Raw genomic sequence first — 24,932 nt, forward strand, 5'->3', positions numbered from 1 at the left:
GAACCAGAAATATAAATAAACATGATTTTTAACATGACAAAATAGTTTAATATGGCAAAAAATAAACTCCTTAAGAAATGGTGATATGAAAATAGATTCATAAATCTTTCATATTTGAGGGTTAACTTATAAAACACCCAGAGTAATTTAAAAGACATTTCATTTTTGTCCATATATTTTTTAAAAATTATTCTAATACAACAAGCATTCTAACATTGCAAGGATATAAAGACAAAAATGAAAAACTGACCTGCCTTCAAGGAGCTTGCATTCTGCTTAAGGAATTTAACATGAAAACAGTTAAGTAATTACAGGAAATTTTGAGAAAGAGTGAATCGTAACTAAAGAAATAAGGAAAAGCTTCTAGTAGGAATTGCCATATGAGCTTCCAAGAAGCTAGAGATTTAAATTAATTTCCTCTTATTAATTTATTTAGAGTAATTCACAAATCACTAGTTGCTTTAATTAATAAATTTTAGCAGGATCTTCTTGGCATTGGAGGCTGTATTTATTGACTCTAAATAAAACTGCCCAATCCTTGACCAATTTTATACTTTCTATTATAGAAGTATCTCTTTGATGTAGAGTTAATTACCCATTACCTTCTGGCTATTTCCTTCATCTTTAATCTTTCAGTTGAGCTGTGGCAAAGACCTGCCTGTTTTTGTAACTGGCTATTCTCCACTACCACCCCAACTTTTTTTTTAACTACAGAGGGAGTCTGATGGAATATAGACATGTCTTAAATTAATGATGTAGTAGATAAAGCACCAGCCCTGGATTCAGGAGGACCTGAGTTCAAATGCGGCCTCAAACCCTTGACACTTACTAGCTGTGTGACCCTGGACAAGTCACTTAACCCTCATTGTCCCACCAAAAAAAATAATAATGATGTAATACAGATGGTTATGTAATATAGACATGCCTTAAATTCAACTGCAAAACATAGACAGGGGCTAAAAAAACAGTGTGGTGTCAAGGAAAGAGCATTAGGCTCCAGAGTCAGAGGACATGGGTTTATATCCTGCCCTAGATGCTTAATAAACAGTGTGACCCTAGACAAGTCTGGGCCTCAGTTTTTCCCTCTGCTTCTATGATCTTGTGATTGTAAATCCTTCCCTGGTAGAATGTTAGGTACATAAAAAATTTATAGTTTTGTTATATCCATGAAAGTACCACTGAGTACATGAAAACAGAAAGGAAGTCAGTGGTTCCCCTTTTTTGAATTTTTAGCTTGCAAATATTTTTTAAAAGCCCACCCACCCACGTTTTACATATATATATATATATATAATGAATATATGACTAGTACTTATTAGAAATTATGTCTGTAGATTGTCTTCTAATGGAAGCAGAAGAGAAACAGTGTTGCCTAGTGGTCTAGATAGAGCTGGTCTAGATAGAACTGGATTTGAATCCTGCCTGTAACACAGAGCCTGAGCCAGTTACCACCTCTTGGTGTTCTGGGCAGTTCTCTGAGACCATAAGTTGCAGAGAAGATACCACATTACTTTTGGAGAGAGCTTCCTTATTTAAGAGTTCCCAGGGGCAGCTAGATGGCACAGTGGTAAAGCACCGGCCCTGGATTCAGGAGTACCTGAGTTCAAATCCGACCTCAGATACTTGCCACTTACTAGCTGTGTGACCCTGGGCAAGTCACTTAACCCCAATTGCCTCACCAAAAAAAAAAAAAAAAAGTTCCTGAGATCAATAAAATCACAAGCCCAGTTCCTTATCCCTATCCTTACAGAAGTAGAAATGAATGGTAAAATAGATGTTTGCATTTGTTTTATGAAGAATTTGTCATTTATTTTCTCCCCTAGTAGGTGAAGCCAATACTTAAGACCAAAGGCTTTAAAATCTTTTTCACTCCTGATATTGCACCATATTGGTCCGAACAGTGTAGACAGTTTCTGTTTTTAATACAAGTTCACAAATCCAACTCACCTGCCATTGCCTTATAGGCAATCCAAAAAGATTTCTTAAGCCCATCCCATGTTCGAGGCGTGTTCCCATGTATTCTTGCAATCTTTCTACCATGCCACCTGGTTCCATCAGAAGCAGCACCTTCTTTTAGATGAGATGTCTATCCATGTGTAGAAAGAGGCAAGGGAATTACAATGGTTTCAAGCATAGAAAAACTTCAGAAAATATACTCACACCTTGGGCTGAGTTTATTTTATAGCAGAGGCAAGCAAAAAAAAAAAAATCTGGAAAACTAGCGCCTCTTATTATTCCTCTTGGTTGAATCCCCTGAGAAGTGAATTAGTGACTAGTTGATGAATTGTAAACATCCTGTCTTCCTGCTAAGGTTCTGAGAGTCTCTTCTCTCTCTGCAGACAGAGCACATTCCTCCTTACGATGTGGTGCCTTCTATGCGACCAGTTGTGTTAGTGGGGCCTTCTCTGAAGGGATATGAGGTAAGGAGCTTCTCTTGAGTAGCATCTTGCAGCAAGTAGAATTAATTAATCTTCAATTCACTGCCCCTCTTCCGATTTTTGAATTTAAATGAGCCTACAGCAGCAACCAAACTACTTTAAGCTGTTGACAATATGTTAGCAAGTATTTACTTGGGGGGGGGGGGAGGGATGCTACTTGGGAAAATGTGGTTATTGGCTTTGTATTCAGCCAGAAACAAAACTGATGGTGCCATTGTAGGGAGAGTGACCACAACAGTTCTTGGGATGAGAAGCATTTGAAGGAGCTAGAAATGTTTAGCATAGAGAAGACTTGGGGAGAATATGAATGATCCACTAGTTCTCATTAAATATCCAACAGTCAGGTGGAAGAGAGATTAAACTTCGTTTGCTTAATTTGCCTCCCAAGAAAGAACTACTAGGGCTAATAGACAGAAGTATCAGAGAGAATGGTTTTGGCAAATTGTAAGGAAACTTCCTATAACTATAATTATGCAAGAACAGAAAAGATTTCTTTTTGCTGGTAATCTTCAGTAAAAGTCTGTATTAGCATTTAGGATATTTTAGACTCTAGTGGTATTAAGTTGGTTCTTCTGGTCTAGGTTGCATTCATTAGCTTCTGAGGTTTCTTCTTATTCTGATATTCTCTGGTTCTGGGAATCTCATGTAAATGAACTATTCATAGTAAATATGAATAAAAAGAATAGAAACAGTGCTTTTCTTTTTTTAATAAAAAATCAGAAATAGAAAATAACCTTCAAATAATACCATTTTTTCCAAATATGAATTCCACATCTATCAATCTTAATATTAATATTTTTAGCACAACCAGTGATGTTTGTCATACCTTAATTTGTGGCTTTGCTTATTTTTAGGTGACAGATATGATGCAGAAAGCACTTTTTGATTTTTTAAAACACAGATTTGAAGGGCGGTAAGTACACCACCAGCATGCCTTTTATTTTCTTGTTTCATCTTTGGAGATGCCAAGCAGCATCCTGGGAGGACCGCGCATGCTACCGTGAGGAGTGTACATAAAACCGCTCTCTGAAGCCTAACAGTTCCAGGACATGGCCTTCCATAGTAGAGAATGTCCTCCACCCAGTTGCCAAATTAATGTTGCTAAAGTACAGCTCTCACCATGTAACTTGCCTGTTCAAAAAACTCCAGTGGTTTCCTTTACCTCCAAGATCAAATATAAACTCCTCTGTTTATATTCAAAGCCCTTCACAGCCTGAGCCCCTCCTGCTGTTCCAGTTTTCTCATCCTTTACTCCCACCCACAAACTCTGCCATCCAATGACTTTCGTCTCTGCTGTTTCTCACGTAAGGAAGTCTATCTCCTGACTGTGGGCATTTTCACTGACTATCCCTCAGGCCTGGAATACTCTCCCTCCCTTTTCTCCACCTCCTGCCTCCAAGTCCCAGCTGAAATCCCCCATTCTATACCAGTGCTGTCAAATCCATGGCCCACTCCTTTTCCAATCCTGAACCAGATTAAAAATGTAATTGGGAAGGGGCAGGTAGGTGGTGCAGTAGATAGAGCACCGGCCCTGGAGTCAGGAAGATCTGAGTTCAAATCCGGCTTCATACTTAACACTTACTAGCTGTATGACCCTAGGCAAGTCACTTAACCCCAATTGCCTCACCAAAAAAAAAATGTAATTGGGAAAGATTTAATAAAATCAAGAAAAACACAGCAAAACATAAATGTTAATATAGGGTTTTCTAAGTCAATATGCACCTGCAGGTATCCTTATATACAGGTTAATGGTTCCCATTTCTATTTGAGTCTAACACCACTGTTCTTCAAGAAGCCTTTTCTGATGCCTCTTAATGCTTATACCTTCCCTCTATTAATAATGTTCAATATAGCTTGCATATACCATATTTGTTTTCATGTGAACTAGACCATAAACTGTTTGAGAGCAAGTTCTCTCTTTTACTTTTCTTTGTATTCTCAGTGCTTAACATGGTGCCTGACACCGTGTTAAGCACTTAATAAATGCTAAGTTACTCCACACCTCTATCAGACAATCAACAAACCTCTGTGTAGAGCACTGTGCTAGGGACCAGAGAAGGTAAACAGTTTAGATAAGGTTCAGGTTTTACAATAGAATTTACAGTCATGTAGGAGGAGTTGCCAGTTTTCAACTCTTGGTGGAATAACAACCACAGAGGAAACAATGATGTATTGTGAAAGTATGCTGGGTTTAGAAATCAGTCTGATATACCTGCCCATTGTGTGACCCTGCCTGGGTAAGCCCTTTAACCTCTCTGATCCAGGGCTCTCTCTTCATCTGTAAAATGCGAATAATAATACTTGTGTTGCCTGAATCGGGTCTTACTATTACAATGCTGTTCCCATTGATTCCTTATCACTGGGGCAGGGGGAAAGTCATCAAATGTGAAATTGAATTTAAAGCAGGCAGATGGGACAAGGTTAGTCTGGCAACATGAGAACCGTTTCTCTGAATTTTCACTGGGGAAATGCCATTGTCTTTCTTCTCTGCATCTTTACCTCTTCCTCACCAGCCATCATCAGAGAACTGGAAGCAAGCAGACTGCCAGATGAGATGGATCAGTATGGTTTAGGAGTTCCCTATAGCATTCTTCACATGAGAATTTATTCCTGGGGCATCTAGGTGGTGCAGTGGATAAAGTACTGACCCTGGATTCAGGAGCGCCTGAGTTCAAATCCAACCTCAGACACTAGACACTTACTAGCTGTGTGACCCTGGGCAAGACACTTAACCCTCATTGCCCTACAAAAAAATAAGAGAGAGAATTGATTCCTTTTATTATGTCTTTTAGGCTGCCATTTTAAAATAGGGTAGAATGAAAGCTTTTTTCCCCACAGTTCCAAAATTATGGAATAGCAGAATAGGAAGTTTTTCAGCACAGTTCAAAAAAGGGACACAATCAGGAAAGGAATTAATGTATTTTCCAAGGAAAAAAGAAAAATAGGTGTTTATCAGCTAGGCCTGCCTTCCCCAACTCTTCTAATTTTAATTTTCCATAACTTCATGAAATGATTTATTACATGCTATGCCAAGAACCATTGCCTCTGGCTTTGTGGAGGCCTGGCTAAGCCTAAGAGGTGTGCCTCTAATCTGCTCTGTTAGAATAAATCAGCTTTCATTTATTCATTCCCTGGCTCTGTCTCTTAGTGCAGTTTGGAACAGTCAACTTGAGCATTCTCTAAATACAGTATGTTCTCCTGGAGAAGCTGTGATGCTTTTTTTTTTTTTTTTAGGCAATGGGGGTTAGTGACTTGCCCACGGTCACACAGCTAGTAAGTGTCAAGTGTCTGAGGCCAGATTTGAACTCAGGTACTCCTGAATCCAGGGCCGGTGCTTTATCCACTGTGCCATCTAGCTGCCCCCTCTGTGATACTTTTTTATGAGTTAATAAATACGTTGCTGCTTCTTCATCAAGTAAAGATTTATCGAAAGGAGGAATAGAAAGAAAAAGAATGGGGTCATTCTGATTCGGCTGTCATCTTTAAAAAGTGTAACCTTGGGGCAGCTAGATGGCGCAGTGGATAGAGCATCGGCCCTGGAGTCAGGAATACCTGAGTTCAAATCCGGCCTCAGACACTTAACACTTAACACTTAACTAGCTGTGTGACCCTGGGCAAGTCACTTAACCCCAATTGCCTCACTAAAAAAAAAAAAAAAGTGTAACCTTTATTTAGACCTGGGCAGGCCATGTATTTGGAAGGAGAAATCTCAGTCAAAGGTTGTGCTTGGCTCTATATGCCAAGCTGTCGGCCAACTTGATTGCTCTCATTAAGAGAAAAATGGAATAGCAATGGCAGAAGATTAACCATTGCTGCTGGCAGAGAAGAAATAACCTGTGTTCTTATCAGTGAGCCTACCTGGGCTCATTTTCATCCTTCGAGTTAGCGTTGTACTTTCTAGGTAATCGGATCACTTATTTTCAATCCTGAGGCCTGTAGGACTTGATCAACAGGCACTTGTTAAGCATTTACTGTGTGTCAGGTGCTATCCTGGAGCTAGAAAGACAAAAGTGAGTCAGTCGGTACCTGCCTGTGAGGAACTGACTTTAATGAAGAACGCAGCATGTACACATAACCTAAACATATAGTGGGTTCTGCTGCTCCTGGAATTGTCCTAACGCATTATCGGGAGGTTTTATGGAGCGATCATGTCATGAGTTCCGAGAGCTTCATAACCTGAATATATACAAAATGGATACGAGGTAATTTTGAGAGGGAGAGATCTTTTTACCAGTAAAAGTTTCATCAAGAAGGTGACATGAATATTGAAGGAAAACAGGTATTTCGAGATTTGAAGGTGAAGGAGTGCAATCCAGGCATGGAGAAAATAAGTTTCTAAGTAATGTTGATAAAGTGAGTCTGGAAGTAGCAGTAAGTGACAAGAAATATTCCAACTTCCCTGCCATGACCTTGTCTTTAAGGGTCTAAGAAAAGGTGTGACCAGTACTGGAAGGGTAAATGTGGAATGCAGTGTCATCTGGGTGGAACTGTGTATCAGTAAGGCCCAGAAAACAAAGAGGAGAGGAGAAATGCTAAAGTGATGATGTTCCTTAATTATTGAGTCAGAGACACAACAATAGAAAAGTCAGATAGCTCTGGAAAGGAACATGGGTGTTTGGGGTTGTTTTGGGTGTGGTCCATAAGGAAGAGAATTGGCAGGAAGGGTTAGAGAGGAGAGTCTCTTCAGCAACCCATGATTCAGTGTCACAGGAATAAGGAATGGGTGAGAGCATGCTAACCACTGGGCAATATATCCAGGCAGAGTAAAAGGAATTGAAAAGAGTTCCACTGATGAGATAGGTAAGAAAGATGTTCTCCTTATGATCCCTCCTCATGAACTGCCAGTCTTAACTTACCACTTATTCTTAAGACCAATACAATTTTTTCACCATACTTTTGTTTCACTTATTAGATCTTTGGATGTTTAGGGTAGATGAGAGCGTTATCTAGACATGAAAATTCTTTACTCTTTGGCATCATGCCTCAGGTGGCTTATTTAAAAATGAATCTACCCCAATTCTTATATGTAAACGGAGCTTTTAAAATATATCATCTTGCAGAATAGAAATAATGGAAGAATAAAACAGGCAAAGCTAACATCTGTGACTAATTAAATTCCCCAGTCCAGTGATTCTGAAGATTTCAAGAATCTACAATGAAATCTTTGGAATGTGTATTGAAGTAGAAGAATGTGCAGAGTAACCCAGATTCTTCCTGGGCCATGTGTGAGGAAGTGATTTTGAAAGTCAAAAAACCAGGGAAATAGATGATATTGACGGAAGGCAGCTTTACGTCTTCTTAGTTGGAAGGGTGATACCAATGGCCCAAAGGAGTGACTGCTGGCATTTCTGAGACAATGTGAGCCAACATGTCCAAAATCTGCTGCCCAAGAGTCCCTCTGCTGTGTGCTTTCCCCAAAGTAGAGGCTCCAGGGCCTGAGCGGGGAGATTATCTGCAACCAGCTTTTATCTAATCAATAACGTAATCTCCCTGTGGAGTGTTTCTGAGAGGACATGGTACAGGTTACACAGGATGACAAAGCATGACTGGGTTGTGAGTTGTACTTTTGAAGAGACTTACCCACACTGATCAGAGTACAAATTCAGTGACCATACCAAAGAACAGTTTAAGCCCCAAGAACAGTGATTTTTATGAATTTCCTTTGTCCATTCAGCAAAATTCACTCACGTGTTTGGTATTAAACCCACCACTCTAGTGCAAGCCCTCATCACATCCTGCACTGATTCCTTCAATAGCCTGCTGGTGGGTCTGCCTGCCTCGAGTCTCTCTCTCCCCCAATCCATCCTCCATTTGGCTGTTAAAGTGATGCTCCTAAAGTCCAGGTCTGACCATGTCACACCCTACTCAGTAACTGCAGTGGCTCCCTATCACCTCTAGTATCAAATACAAAACCCTCTGTTTGGTATTTACAGCCCTCCCTAAATTGGAGAACGCCATACTGCAGTTCAGTGACACTGAGCTCCTTACTATTCCACAAACAAGATACTCCATCTCTTGGCTTTAGGCATTTTCTCTGGCTGTCCCCCTTGCCTGGAATGCTTTCCCTCCTCATCTTTGCCTCCAGCCTTTCTTGAAGTCCCAACTAAAATCCTGTCTTCTACAGGAGGCCCAGCCCCTCTTAATTCTAGTGCCTTCCCTCTCTTTTTCCTATTTATCCTGTATGAAGTTTGATAGTATATATTGGTTTGCTTGTCATTTACCCCATTAGATTGGGAGCTCTTTGAGGGCAGGGACTGTCTTTTGCCTCTTTATGTATCTCCGGCACTTAATACAGTGCCTATCACATAGTAGGTGCTTAACAAATATTTATCATTTGACCATAGACCCCCCTGTTTACTATTATAAGCCAATAATGTATATTGAAAAGCCTTTATTTGTAACATGAATAGCCATATTTGTCTGCTTTAATTTTACAATAAATATTGGGATTATTTACCCATAATTTCTGAGAAGTCTGTGTACGTTATGAGAAATGCCAGGCAAGTGGTAACAAATTTCCTGCATTCGGGGTACAGAGACCTGCAGTTCCCAAACCATCCATGCTGTGATGATGTTTTTCAGTTGGGCCTGTCATGCATTCTCCCATTCATGCATTTCATGTCACATGCTCAGTTGCCTGAATTAATTTTAACTGTTTATTTTTTCACCCACTTTCTGGAAGCCCGAGTCTAATGATTTTTTTTTTTTTTTTGCACAGGATATCTATCACAAGGGTCACAGCTGACATCTCGCTTGCCAAACGCTCAGTATTAAACAATCCTAGCAAGCACGCGATAATAGAACGCTCCAACACAAGGTCAAGCTTAGGTAAGTCTGTACCACACTGATAAACCTGTTCTCTTCAAACAAGAATTTCAAACACTCTTCAGTTTGGTGATGGCAAAGATCTATCAAAATCATGCCAGTTGTCCTAGGGTTCAGTAAAGATAATCATATGTTGCCAGGAGTCAGGGAGGTGTGGTGGTTTCACCTTGTAAAAATCCTTCATTCTGTAATTAACATAAGAACCTGCATTTCTTTAGCAATCTGAAGCTTACAGAGTGCTTTCTTTCCAAGAACTCTGAGGTGGGGGCTCAAATATTATCATCCTTAATTTATGGATGAGGAAGCTGAGATTCAGAGACATTTAGTGACTTACCCAGAGAGCAACAGCTAGGAAGTCTGTGAGGGAGGGAGTCATGTCTCTTAAATGCCAACTCAGTTTGGAGATAGACTATACCTCCTTGCTTCTCAGAGAGCATGACCAAGTCCTCAGCCCATAGAAAGATTTCCTTCCAGAGATGAAAATATCTAGGTAACTGAACAATTACAATGCATTCTCACTTAATCCATCAGTGCTGAGTAGGATAGAATGGTTTTTAACCCCACTCTTACACTCTTACTCATCCCACCCCCTTCAATTGTAATGTTTGCTATACTCAACAAATCTGCTAGAGTGTGTTTGGAAATTCCACAGTTCCAGATTTTGGATGTCTCTTCTGTGACCGGGGAAGTTGTACAATATCTTTTTTTTTAATGCTGTGCCTTGTACTAAAAAGTATCAGGAAAACTTTCTGGTACAGTTTCTAATTAAATATGACAGTAGCATTCTTCTATACTTCCAAATATTTAGTGACACAATTTAATAAACCAATACCATTTGACAAAGTTCCTAGTAGGTTAATGCGGTTAAAGCCTGGCTTGTTGCTTGTGAATGGTTTTTTTTTCTTAAGTGCTTTCTCCAACCCAAAAAGAATAAAGAAAAGGAAAAGAAAAGAAAGCTTCCCTTCTCAAAGGGAAAGTGCAGTCCTTTAGAGAGTTCTCTGAGCATGTAGGGATCTCCCCCACTATGGTTACAAAGCTGTGGTTAATTGGAAGTCACCCCCTCACCCTACCCACCTATAATTGAGGAATCGGAGCAAACTGGATGTTCTGGTAGCAACACTAGATCTAGAGAAGCTGAGTTTCTTGTATTCTCCCTCTCCCATAGAGGAGCCCTTCTGTGAAGGTCTCACTGGGGTACTAAATCCTATAATAATACCAGCACTATCTGAGTTTAATCACTGACTAACTTATAAAGCAGAGAAAAATCAAACTTCCTTCCTAAGAAGAAAAAACTTACTGCCTACGGAGCATAAAAAAAGCATATCATCATTACAGAGATTGGGAACCTAGATTCACCTGGAAGTTCTCGCCTCACCTCATCCATAAAGGAAAAAGCAAACTCTCACTAAAAACTAGTCCATGTTTCCCTCAATGCATAAGACATCCAAATGAGGTCTGGATAAAATTTGTAGGTGTCTGTTTATACACAGGGTACATCAAAATTTCTCCAAGGGTAGCCTGCATCTTGTGTTTTGGAAGTCCAAGAAAATTTCCCCTGGGTCCCTATACCAAAAGGCACAATAAAAACAGAGTTTCAAACTTTCATCTCACTAGGACAAAGATTAACTTAAAGGAAATATATTCAGGATAGCCCTCAAAAAGATATGGGGCTAGGGCGGCTAGGTGGCACAGTGGATAGAGCACTGGCACTGGAGTCAGGAGGACCTGAGTTCAAATCCAGCCTCAGACACTTGACATGTACTAGCTGTGTGACCTTGGGCAAGTGACTTAACCCCAAGTGCCTCACCAAAAAAAAAAAAAAAGAAAAAAGTATGGGGCTCCCAGAAAAGTATTAAGTACTTATAGTTGATTTCTTCAGGTTTATAGACCAGCAGACAAATCTTATCTAATGAATCCACAATATTTTAGGATTTCACAATAAGGAAAGCAGTCCAAATCTGATCAAAATCAGAAGAAAAATATGAACGTTTATCAGTTAGAACCCAGAATTTTAGGAATGCAAAATCCATACTCCTCATATTAGAAGCAATATTTGTACTGGGCAATACTGTAGATATTGATGTATAAATACTCAACAAGAAAAAGTCACTATCAAAAAATTGGTCTGACTTTTAAGAAACCCTTCCCCCCCCCAAAAAAAGCCCTACTTAACAATTGAAGTTTAAACCAAAACAGAGGAAGAATATTAATTTTCCCCTAATATATCCTAAAAATAATGAAATCAATAAGTCTCAGAAAACCTCTCTAGAGGATCCCTGCAAAGTCAAAGGACCCAATATTTATCCTAGATGAGGCATCTGTAAGGGCCTAAAATTCTAGCTATGATGTCTAAAATCTAATGAGTGGCCGCCTTAAATTAGAAGCTTTAGCAAGAATTTAGACTTTTAAGTATTTATTAAAGTGCATCAGAAGTTAGTGAAGAGAGAGAGGGGTAAAAAGCAAACTTCAAATAACTATCTAAGAGAGCCCAGCATTTGTCCTCCCACCAAGCTGAGGTCTCGAAATGAAAGGCCTCACTCCTCCCAGAAGTCTCCTGTGAAACAGGAAATAGGGCCGTCTACACACACAGCTCCAAACTAATTGGTTGCTAGCACCGATAGACAGGACCCACGAGCAGCAAACATCACTTCCTGATGCCGATCTGACCTTTGAAACTCCAGAAAAGGTCACATCTGGATGCTAAAATCACATGGTTTCTTTTCAAGCCAGAGCTCACAATGTCCCTCCCAGCAGGGGGTGTCATTCCAATTCTCACACCTCTATCCCAATTTCCAATTACCTTACATTTCCTTAAAAAAATTATAATGATATTGAGGCAAGAGCTTAATTAATTGGTACAATAGGGGAAAAATCCTGGACTCTGAGTTAGGAGGTTGAAAATAGAGTTTTGATTCTGCCTCTTCCTGCCTATGTGACTTTGGGGGAGTCACCTACACCTCTGGGTCATAACTTTTTCAACCACAAAATGAGGAAGTTGGACATGTTGGCCTCTAAGAAAAGTCTTCCAGATTCTAAATGGCTGGATCCTTGTAATTATTTTTAATCTTTTTATATCCAGCACTTAGTAGGTACCACTTTGCTCAGTAGATGATTCAGCTGAATCGACACCCTTAACTTTGACTTAATCACAAGGATGCTTTACCTGGTGAAGTGGTTTGCCCAGATCAATTCTCCAGCTAGAGTGATAATAGCAACATAACGCAGCTGACAGTTGTACTTGCTTCACAGATATTATTTTTAAACTATTCTTGGCACCCAATTAGAAATGGTACTACTAAAAGTAGCATTTTAAAGAATCGTTGGCATGTTGTCTATCATTTCAAAAGGACGGGTGGACCAAGAAGAAGGGATAAGCACAAAGGATCACAGAATATAGAGCTGGAAGGAACCTAATAAATTATAGCTGAAATGTTTTATTTTACAGGAGGAAACTGAATCCTAGAGAGGCCGTGATTTTCCAAAGGGCACAAAAGTAATAAGTAGCAGTCAGGATTTAAACTCCTATCTTCAGATTCCAAATTTCTTACCCTATCTATTATACAAACCTACACCCCAAGAGCCAGGTGGACTTTGGTTTGGGGGGGGGGGGTTGTGGTTGTTGTTTTGAGGCAGTCACGGTTAAGTGACATGTCCAGGGTCTCACAGCTAGTAAGTGTCTGGTGCCAGATTTTAATTCAGGTCCTCCTGACTCCAGGGCTGGTGCTCTATCCACTGCACCACCTAGCTGCCCCTGGACTTTGTTTTGAGAAGCAGGAACAGGAAGAAGTTTAATGAAACCAAACTGGAAAAAAAAATACCACAAAAAGAGTAGGAAGATTATAATATAGTGGAACAAAAGAACGTTTGTCCAGCCATCCACTATCTCAGAAACATTGGTGTTACATACCTGGGTCATGGGTGAGTATCTTATCTCCAAATTAGTTAAATGTAATGGAATAAATGGGTTACCTGTCCTTAATCTCTCCTTAGCACTTCCCTCCATGTTTGACCTATGAGTGGTAAGACTTATATAAAGAAAAGGTTCCACCAAAGTTTTCAAATAACCCATACTCAGTAGTCTATATAGTAGATCTTTTGCATATTTATGGACCATTTGACATTTGTCATATCTGGATTGTTAGTAAATTATTTTATATTTAGTAGTTCATAAACTGGTATAATGAAGTAGTCTGGTATAATAATGCTGGAGTAAGTCAGAAAGACCCGAGTTTAAATCCTGTCTCAGATGGTTATCAGCATTATGACCCTGGGCAAGTCATCTAACCTCTCTTGAACCTCAGTTTCCTTCTTTGTGAAGTGACAGAGTTGGACACAGTGATAGCTAAGGTGCCTTCTAACTCCAAATCAAGAATCTTTTGGCTAATATATATGTTTGTAATGGACCTATGATTTCATCAGTCTAAAAAACCTTTATTTTGAGGGGTAGTGAGGGTTAAGTGACTTGCCCAGGGTCACACAGCTAGTACATGTCAAATGTCTGAGGCCAGATTTGAACTCAGGTCCTCCTGAATCCAGGGCTGGTGCTTCATCCACTGTGTCATCTAGCTGTCCCTAAGAAACTTTTCAAGAGGAGCTTTCTTTATCTAGACAGACTGGTCCCTGGTCTGTAATTTATACTTAGAGAACTAATTGGGGCACTAAACTTAGTGACGTGTCCAGAGTCACACAACTAACATGTGAGAATGTGTCAGAGATGGGGCTTACATCCAGGTGTTCTTCACCCCTATATCAACTATCGATCTAGAATTCCATACTTTTTTCTCCCTACAATAGAGTAGAACATTATACTATGAATTCTCTATCAGCAGCCCAATAAACATGGCTTTGTAAGTTATTTTCTGAATTATACCACCTCCTTGTGGGAGAATGCAGTCCTGAATTGATAAGATTTAGAATTTAAGTTTTAAAAAAAATAGCAAATAGAACTTTTAAAAGTCACATATATATACATATATGTGTACATATGCATGTATACATATATTGAAAGCAAAAATATAATAAATCAACAAAGTATAATTAATATGTATTTATAGTTAAACATCTATTTTTTGTTTGAATTTGGTTTGAATTTATTTAGTACATGGCACTTTAGTGCTTAGAATTTATTTAGTATTTAATAACCTGGTATACATCATCTGTACTGGACCTTTCATAAGTTAAAACTTTTTTTAAGCAGTTAAAATTGATAAGACATGGTAACTTGTAGGTATGGGGCATTGAGTATGCCTTCCCAAGAATATGAGACTTTGTCTCATAGAAGTTATTTATGTCCTTTGCATTTGTTTTTTGGACTAAGGGGCCATGTGTTAAAATAAAGAAATGATAGATACCTAGTCAGAGATGGAGGGCATCTAACAAAAACTGATAAAAATGTATTTAGCAAGAGTCTTTCATATCTAATCAAAGGAACTTTAAACTAAAAAGAAAACCAGAAGAAGAAAGATGCCTTTATATATCCACACAGCTAGAAGAGTGGATGAATAAGTAAATGAATGGATGGATGGGTGGGTGGGTGGGTGGATGGAAGGAAGGAAGGGGAGAGAGAGCGTGAGCATTTTTTTTTTTTTTAGTGAGGCAATTGAGGTTAAGTGACTTGCCTGGGGTCACACAGCTATTAAGTGTTAAGTGTCTGAGGTCGGATTTGAACTCAGGTCCTCCTGACTCCAGGGCCAGTGCTCTATCCGCTGCGCCACCTAGCTGCTCCAAGAGCGAGCATTTTTAAGCATTTGCTATATGCCAAGCTTTGTGCTAAGTGTTAGGGGTACAACCCCCCCAAAAAAAAACAACACAAAAAAAACAGTCCCTGCCCTCAAGGAGTTTACCTTCTGATGATAAAAGGTGACAATATATATAAGACAGTGGGGTCCAGGAAAGAATATTTTGGTCCGAGCAGTTTCAGGGATTGTGAGTGGAACAATTGGTCAGTTAACTGATGTGCCCTTTCCAGAAGTAATGGTAGTGTCATCTGATTACACTCCCCAGAGAAAGATGTGGAAAGATAGGGACTGGGTGAAGTGAGTGAGGAAAGCAGGTAAAATGTGACCCCAGGGAGTTCAGAACTCTGGTCCTTAATTCCTTTCAGGCACAGTCTTTGAGATCTAGTTTGAAGGGTGTTGGAGAAGCTATAATTTCAGAAGGATAGTGGTTAAGATACTCAGAAGTTTATAGGGGAAAAAAAAATCCAAGAAAGCAATACATAGTTGGTTGGGGTTTTTTTGTTTGTTTTTTTGGCGGGGCCATGGGGGTTAAGTGACTTGCCCAGGGTCACACAGCTAGTAAGTGTCAAGTGTCTGAGGCCGGATTTGAACTCAGGTACTCCTGAATCCAGGGCTGGTGCTTTATCCACTGCACCACCTAGCTGCCCCCATAGTTGTTTTTTTAAAGGTATTTTCACAAATTCACAAAGTATCAGCAAAATATTATCAATAAATCAGATGAACTAAGGGTCCTAAAACTAGGGAGCAAATTTGACCTCATAGATTAACACAGATTTGATAGCATGAGAATGATAAATAGAATGGATATCTGGATTATTGTGTCTTAATTTTAAAATGGGATAGGTAAAAGGGGGTTGGATGATATTATAAAAGTAAGAAGATATACTCAGATTTCAGAAACCAAGTAGGGCAAGCCTAATGGAGAGCATTTGAGTGAAGCTCATTGCAGCCAAAAACAGAAGCAATTTTTTCATCAGAGTATACTTCAGGCCACCCAAATAGAAAGGGGAACTTAGCAGTTTGGGAACAGACCACAAGCCAAGTATGAGTAAACAAAGGGCGATTTCAATTATCCAGACATTTATAACAGATCTCTTATTGCTAAAAGTACAGCCAGCTAATTTTGACTTGCCTTAATAACAGTTAGTTCTTTCACAAGATGGCGGAAACAACAAAAGAAAGTTCTCTTTTGGATCTGATTCTCTCACCATCAGAGAGGAACTGAGTACTGGATTGGAAATGATGAGTATTGAAGGGAAGTAACAATTACATCCTAGAGTTATTTAAGATAAGTTATCTAGTAAAGATAAATTCCAGAATTAGTAAAGATAAGTCTGACATAAACTCTAGATTTTTGGAGAGTATATTTCAAAGGGTTTAGAGGGAAAAGAGGTAGGATCCCATGAACTGAAGTTCCACTGGGGAAGTTGGCACAACAGGGATGGAAAACTCTAAAGAATGAAATTCTGAAAGCACACACAAAAAGTTCAAGGAAAAGAAATAAAGGGCAGTAGGAATTAAAAAAAAAAAACACACAACACGGAATTGTACAGGATGCTTACCATCCAACATGGATTCTTAAAATACATGCATAGAAGATAGAATCAGGGAGGTGACATTCTAAAAGAGGTGGCAATATGTACTTATGCAGGCTTATAGAAAAGATATACAGAGCAGATACAAGGTAACAGGGAGAGGGGAGAACTACTAATGGTAAATCTGGAAAAGTTTTTTACAGAAGGTGGCATTTAAAGGTAACAAGTTCCCAAGACCTATAGGTGAGGAGGGAGTACATACTGCTAAACCATGGAATGGCTAGCCTATAGAGTGTATGGAATAAGGCAGGAGAGGCAGTATGGGACTAGATTGTGGTAAGCTTTAAATGGCAGACAGAGAAGTTGATAAAGGATAAACCCAAGGCTATCTCTAGGATCCTAGAGATAGAGGAGACCATTATAGTTTGAGTAGACTGGTGACACGAGTAGTCCTGCACTTCAGGAAAATCTCTTTGGTGGCTGTATGGAGGCTGGTTTGGGGTAGAGAGAGACTCGAGGCAGAAGAATTAGGAGGCTTTGGGAGTAATCCATGTAGGAGGTGATTGGGACTCAACTATGTTGGGGGTCATGCTAGTGAAGAGGAGATATACAAGAGAAATGTGTTGCTATGACAACTGAGTGTATAAGTGGGGCTGGAGAGTCAGGGATAGTACCAAGATGACAAACCTGGGTGACTAGAAGGATGGTGGTGCCCCCAACAGAAATAGAGAAGTTGAGAAGAAGGCTGGGTTTGGGGGGAGAATTTCTGGAAATGTTTAGTTTGGAATACCTGGGGGACATTGAATGTCCAAGTAGGCTGTTGGAGATTCAAGATTAAAACTGAGGAAGGAGATTAGGGCAAGCAAGAATTATCTACAGAGATGATAAACCCAAGAGAGCTGATAAGGGTTATTGATACTTTTATTACTATGTATTACTTCTCAATGCTGTAAACCCAGGCAAAAGGTCTCGGAGCTATGTCTTATTTCCTTCTTATCTTTGTACCTTGGTTCACCACACCTAGATTCTGTCAAGTTAACCAGATTCTCTACCTTGTTTATTGTGTGCTTCTGGGAAATAAACTAGTTATAGTTTATAAACTAGTATAAACTTCATAAACTAGTTGGCTTATCTTCATTTTTATCTCAGGGAAGGATTGGGATTTTTTTTTCTGAATTGAGTACTCTTTGTCCCATCATTTTTCAGGTGTCTGACTCTTCATGACCCTATTTGGGGTTTTCTTGGCAAAGATACTGAAGTGGCTTTGTCACTTTGGCTCATTCAGCAGACGAGGAAACTAAGGCAAACAGGGTTAAGTGACTTGCCCAGGGTCACACAGCTAGTGTCTGAGGCCAGATTTGAACTCAGGGAGATGTGAGTCTTCCAGACTCCAGGCCCAGCATTTTATCCACTGTACCACCTAGCTTCTCCCTCTTCTTTCTAGATAAGTAGAAAAGTGAGGAATCAGAGAGCTGAAGTCATCTTTTTGAAGGATGCCCCTGACTCAAGCACTTACTACACACAAGACATTGTGTGCTGAGAGCTGTGTGGAATACAAAGAAATATCATCCCTCTCCTCAAGGAGATGACTTGCTTCATGCTTCAAGGCAAACTGGGCGCTTCTCTGAGACAGAAGTTGGCTTTGGAGACTTTTTATTTTCTAGACCGAAAAATGGATGTCAAAAATCTTTGACAACTCTTTTATTAAATTAATCTTTTAAGAAGATAATGTATTGAACCAAAGGAAGATTCCTGATGTTAACATGTTTCTTTTTTAAGGCATCATTTAGACTCTGACTGCAACCTACCTTAGGTTACAGCATTCTTTCTCCCTAGAAAATGTTGGTTATATTCTTCAGCCAACCAATAAATTAATAAGTGCTCAATCATCAAGCATTTATTAGGCACTTACTATGGAAGACAAAATTAAATTGCAAAAACCAGTTCCTGCCCTCAAGGATCTGACATTCTAATGGACAGGCACATACCACATGAATGTAAATAGGTACATACAAGATACATAGAGAGGAGTTAGAAGATAATCTAAGAGGTGAAGGCACTAGAATCTGGTAGGATTAGAAATGACCTCCTGCAGGTGTCTCTTGAGATGTCTTGGAAAATAAAATCAGTTTCTAAGAGGCAGAAGTATAAAGGCAGAGCAAGTTTCAAGACACTAACTTTTGATGGCTTAGGGTCATCCTCAAATAAACTCACTTCTTTGCATCAAAAATAGTGCTTTTGTTAAGGCTAAAATTCTAGCTAAACTGTCTAAAATATCTAATGAGTGGTCGCCAATAAATTATAAACTTTAGCAAGAGTTAGACTTTTAAGCATTTATTAAGGAGAATAAGAATTTGGTAAAGAGAGAGAAAAAGGCCTAAATTCCTAGCTATTAAAGGGAGAGCACATTTCTAGCTCCGCTCTCCACCAGAGTCCAAAGGAAAGAGCCCGAGACTCAGCGCCAGTCTCTTCCTTCCTCCTCCCACTAGTCTGCGTCACTTCCTCCCCGCCAAAGAAAAGACTCCTGGTCTTGCCCTCAAAGACCTTCGCTTCATGGGCAGAACTCTTCTACAGTAAGTATCCAGCAGGTGGCGTTATTCCAATCGTTACAGTCCCCCCTGTTGTTCCTCAAGAAAATGTTTCCTTGACGGAACAGTAAAAAGAATATAATAACTTTTGCTGACTAATAATATGCGAACAACAATACAGAAAAGGAAGAGAGGAAAGTTTTGTCCAGAGGGGCGATTTTTTTTTTTTCCTCATGAACCGACGCTTTGACATTGGTCTTGCAAAGGGAGGGCCTCTGCAGAGAATACATGTTACAGATGGTGTATATTATAACAGAAAGAGAAAAAAAAACACAACAAAAACAACAAATCAAAACTGTTCATTTAAAGTCTCTGAAAGTCTTTTCTCAGATGTCCTCTAGGTGTAGTCGTGGAATGGAAGTCTTTTCAGGGGTTGATGTGTGGATGCTGGTAATCAGCCAGGAAAACTTCCTACAAAATTGAGCTTAACACAACTTTAAAATAGCTTTGTCAATAATCAAATCAAACAATGAAAGTTCTCAAAAACATGTCTAAGGGAATACAGAATCTTAGTTGTTACACATGAAACATATAATAAAACAAAAATTGAAACATTCTTTAAAATTATAATATTACTATAGTCCCCCCTTATGGAGGGTATTTGAGAAGACAATTGCTGCGATATTAATTTTTAAAAATAATTTTTATCTTTGTTTCATCACTTTTTGCATCATCTGCCTAATTATCCTCATGCCATTATGAGAAATTAAAAAATCTAATATAATTGGTAACAGGTGTCAAGGCCAAATTCAACACTGTATTTATCATGACACCTGAGATAATTATGGGGGTTACCATAAAAGAACAGAGAAATGATGGGATATGAGCATTCCCACACTTGAGCAATATGTACTGCCCATACAGTATGCCAGGCTTAAAATAGGTGGATGGAATATATGTCCATGCCACCGAACATATTGGAAGAAACTGAGTCAGACTTAATCAGATGCATGGGACTGAGATGTCCATGGCATCAGGCATATAGGAGGGAGCATGGAAGCCAGGTGTAGAAGTGAGATGGGTGGGATGAATACTTCCAGCCATCTGTACAATATTGTGGGGAAAAATAAAATAAAATATTAAACCAAGAGAATCCAACCTCAACATTTGTCAAAAGCCGTTCCCTCGGCCATACCTTGACTTCATGCATGTCTCCCCTCATGTGACAGTTCAGTGTCTGCTCTTGCATGTATTCCTCTTGTGATTGGATGGCACCTTGGCCAACTGGCATCTGATAACTCAGAATAAAGGTAATTAGTGTCTTAAATGATAAGTTCCCATAATCCAAGTCTCATATGGATTTAAAAATTGAGGATAATAAATGATTGCAAAAAATGTGAATACATCTTGACTCAGAACACAATATATAATTATGCAACAATTTCAAATAATACCCTTTTTTACTTAGTATACAATTACTTTTGTGAAAAATCTGAACATATTTAAATATAAGTTAAAGCACAACAGAATCTCAAAGAACTTTTTTTTTTGAAAATAGAAAACTTTTACAAATGTTCCCCTCTTTTTTTTTTTTTTTGGGAATATGCTTATCAAAAATAATACTTCTAGAATCAATTTACACTTGCCATGGCAACCAATTTGCCACGGAAATGCTTTAAAGAGTTTGATCAAATAATCAGTTGAGAAAAAATAACAAAAACAAACAACTCAGAATATGGGAGCACAATACTCCCAGAATTAACATTGTATAATAAAATCAAAACCATCTTGCAATGTTTCAAAATTAGATAGACAAATGAATAGAAGAAAATACACATGGAACAATAAAAGACAATGAAATTCAAACTAAGGAAGTCTAAATGAATATGAACTTAATATCAATAAGAGTATTATAAAATATAAACTTGATCACATGACTATAAAAAGCTTTTACAAATATTCTCCTTGTTTTAAAAACTAAGTATAAAACACAATCTCAAAAGCATGAAAATCTCTATGAAAATAAACCCATACCATTAATTTCAAAATGTAGATGTAATAGCATAGAAATCCTATGTAACCTCTGAACTGACATTAATAATCTGAGTGAATTCAGAACACTTTTGATTCCGATATCTAAAATCCCCAATACTCATATCAATACCTTGCTGCTTACTTCTACATTTCTGTAAAATATGTACCCTTCCATGGCAAAAGAAGCGGAGTCTTGAACTATGGTGATGATTGTCATTCTTATTCAGCTTAAGTTTTTCTTCTTTAACCCCTCTATATTGTCTGTCGGGCTTTTCACCATACAAACGCTTTATAAGATTACTAATTAAAGACAAAAGCAGGTTAGCAAAATTATGAACAAAACGAGCATATCTGGAATTTAAAGAGTTTTCTAAGATTGTCTCAAAAGCACAGCCAGGCTGGGGAAGGGCTGAGCCTGAAGCTGCAAATGTAGTTAGAGAAAGTTGCGCATGAGCATTAGATCTTTGGACTTCCCGGGCTGGGGAAGCAATGGGCTTGGCCATGGGAGGAGTAGAGGGTGGGGTCTGGAGAGGAGGGGAGGGACCAGCGCAATTTGAATCAGACTTGATTTTGAACTCAGGCCTGGATTCCTCTTCCCCCACTTTGCCTCCAGGTGCTAGGGGATTAAAAGCTTCTAGAGGGTGGGTCATTGCCTCCAGGCATGCAAAATTAGAGCAACAATTAGTGTTAGAACTGGGAAAAGCTGCGGGAATCTCTTCAGGTTTCTCTGAAAAAGCATGGTTGGGAGAGGGAGAGATATTTCCTTGTGTGAGTAAGTTGCTGGCTCTTTTAACAAAAATAAAAAGAAAAATAGAAAATCCACAAAAACAAAGCATTAACATGATCTTATCTCCCATTTGTCTGGTTAAACAGACCAAAATCAAAAATAGGATAATTAGGGAGTTTAAAAGGTCCATTCGAAAAAATTCAAAGGAAAAACACAGCCAGTACACCAGTACTTAGCAGTTAAAGGGAGAGGGAGGGGAAATTTCTTACCCAACCAGCAGATCAGAAGAAGACTGAGGGTTAGCTTTCCTCTTCGTGGTCAGCCATCTGTTAAGGCTAAAATTCTAGCTAAACTGTCTAAAATATCTAATGAGTGGTCGCCAATAAATTATAAACTTTAGCAAGAGTTAGACTTTTAAGCATTTATTAAGGAGAATAAGAATTTGGTAAAGAGAGAGAAAAAGGCCTAAATTCCTAGCTATTAAAGGGAGAGCACATTTCTAGCTCCGCTCTCCACCAGAGTCCAAAGGAAAGAGCCCGAGACTCAGCGCCAGTCTCTTCCTTCCTCCTCCCACTAGTCTGCGTCACTTCCTCCCCGCCAAAGAAAAGACTCCTGGTCTTGCCCTCAAAGACCTTCGCTTCATGGGCAGAACTCTTCTACAGTAAGTATCCAGCAGGTGGCGTTATTCCAATCGTTACACTTTGATGGTGTATAATGGTGTGATGATGGTGTGATGCTTTTGATTGATGTGTGTGTACACTATTTATACAGTGACTACTGACATACACAATTGATTAAATGTATTATATGGCTTTTAATTCAGGTCAGATAAATATAGCTCCAAGTCCCAGAGCAAAGAAATAGATACGATATGAACCTTAAAGTACTTCCATACTTGTTTAAAAGATTTTATCATCATTGCATTAATGTGAGTGCTTGCTTTGATAATGCACATTGTAAAGCCTGCATGCCTTAGTAGTACAGGGGTTCTAAGCAGCTATTGGTGAACTTGGGTCTTTTAAAATATTTTGATAACTATATTTCAATGGAATGGATTCTTTGTAATCCTATATATTTTATGCATTTAAAAACATTACCCTGAGAAGGGGCCCATAGGTTGTACCACACTGCAAAAGAGAGCTATGACACAAAGTTAAGAAGCCCTTTTTTGTGGTAGATGTTTTTATATGTTGATAGGTTGTTTTTTTTTATTACCCTTTTTTGTCCAAGATTCTAGTGAAGAACCTCTAAATATTATTGTATTGTTACTGAATTCTAGATCTACGGGCAGAAGAGACCTTAGTGACAATCTAGTCCAACCCCTCACTTTATAGACGAAAGTGACTTGCCCAGTTAATTGGCAGTGTGGATCCTTGGACCATCTGTAGGCCCATTCTTGAAAGTTTGGGGTTTTTTTCCCCCACAGCTGGGTAGATTGTGAGAGTTTATAATGAATCACCATAGACTTCACAATGACCAGGTCCCTTGCATGTTGGTGTTTAAAAAAAAAAAAAAGTTGAATTCATAATCCAGTTTGGAATTCGACAGAGTGCCCCATGGAACACAAATACATTTTAGGTAATTTTAAAACGAATTACAAACACCCAAATTTAAGCAAGAGTTACTGAGTAAAATAGTAATGCCTTAGAAAGGCTTTTAGAAGAATAATCACGATGTCATTTTAATGGTAGGTCTCAAGCAGCTTTCATCCTTATTTTAGAAGTGTCTTATGCAAATAGCCACACTTAATAATTATCCCCATGTCCCTCTCCTTAGGCACTAACTAACTTAACTTTTCTGATGCTGTTCTGGAATGGATACTAGTTAAGATTACCCTCAAGAAACTTCTGTCCCGGGGCTAGGCATGTGGGGCCGATTTAAAGATAATGTGTCTAATTAGGGTTTCAGACTTTTGCCATATGTTTGTTAGTTTTGCTGAACTGTTGGGTTTTTCCCCCTCATTCTTTATTATGAAGAATGGCTCTCTGAAAAGCGGTGTGGGGAGGGTTATATATTGTAAGATGAAGATGGTTTTTTTAACTGTTAAGAAAAATTTTTTAAACTCAAGGTAAAAATGAGGAGGCCCCTCTAGCTGTGGACATTAAATCCTGTTTGCTATATTCTAAATTTTGATGAATTTTGAAAGAAAGGAAAAGGAGCTAGACAAATTGGCCCTTTTTTTTCTTTTTTTTCCCCTTGCAGACCAGCTTTGGTTGTTAATTTTTGGGAATTGAGCAGTTTGGGTTTTTGTGCAGTTGTCTTTGCTGGGGGCACGTGTTTTTGAAATGTTAAAGTTGTGGGCTCGGTGCTCTGGTCATGGAAACCATGACAGACTAGGTATTCTAGAAGCAGAAACTGCTGTCATCAGCCTTCTCATTTTTTCTGGGTCATGAGGGCTCTACTTTCATCATCATCCTCACCACATTCTAGATGATTTACCAGTAGATACTACATAACCAAAGGAGATAGGAAAACACAAGTGTAGGGGAAACAAGTTCTAGATGGTGGCCATAGCCAGGAAGTAGCCAGAAGGGGGGGGAAAAAAAAGGTTGTCTCTAGTAGTACTTTTCTTTTATGAAATATCAGGCGAGAGCTTTCTAGTGAAAATGTAAGTGAGTATAAGAGAACGCCAGAAAACACATTTCTTATGGAAGTGTACTTTTCCTGTCTCCATCAGTCCTTTAGCTTGAAAGAACATTCTCTCAATTCCGCACACGCTTTGGGGAAATATCTCCTTTCAAAAGAACCTTTTGTCCACTAGCATGTCTATAATTGCAGCATTTCACTGTCAGCCTCAACGTCCTCTTCTGTGGCAGAACAGCACATCAGTCCCTTTATTTCAACCTAATTTGATCCAATAGGCTGCACCTGAAATAACTGAATGCTGTTTACCTTTACAGCTGAAGTTCAGAGCGAGATTGAAAGGATATTTGAACTGGCGAGGACTTTACAGCTGGTCGTCCTAGATGCAGATACCATTAATCATCCAGCCCAGCTCAGTAAAACCTCTCTGGCTCCAATTATAGTCTACGTAAAGATTTCTTCTCCTAAGGTAAATGGGTTGCTGCTGTTTATTCTCTAATTTGCTTTTTCTCAGAATGTTTGAT

General features: G+C 38.9%; 1 protein-coding gene across 6 annotated transcripts in view; it reads left to right on the forward strand.

The window, feature by feature from the left end:
* CACNB2 (calcium voltage-gated channel auxiliary subunit beta 2) overlaps window positions 1-24,932 on the forward strand; it is a 408,315-nt gene that overhangs the window by 378,256 nt on the left and 5,127 nt on the right. For all 6 annotated transcript variants that reach the window (XM_043965122.1, XM_043965124.1, XM_043965128.1 and 3 more), the window contains 4 exons: window positions 2,340-2,420; window positions 3,293-3,351; window positions 9,157-9,266; window positions 24,726-24,877. In XM_043965122.1, coding sequence (XP_043821057.1) covers window positions 2,340-2,420; window positions 3,293-3,351; window positions 9,157-9,266; window positions 24,726-24,877 — 402 coding nt within the window. The remainder of the gene's footprint in view (window positions 1-2,339; window positions 2,421-3,292; window positions 3,352-9,156; window positions 9,267-24,725; window positions 24,878-24,932) is intronic.

This window comes from Dromiciops gliroides, chromosome 5 (assembly GCF_019393635.1).
Source record: "Dromiciops gliroides isolate mDroGli1 chromosome 5, mDroGli1.pri, whole genome shotgun sequence".
In the NCBI taxonomy this organism is placed as follows: Eukaryota; Metazoa; Chordata; class Mammalia; order Microbiotheria; family Microbiotheriidae; genus Dromiciops; species Dromiciops gliroides.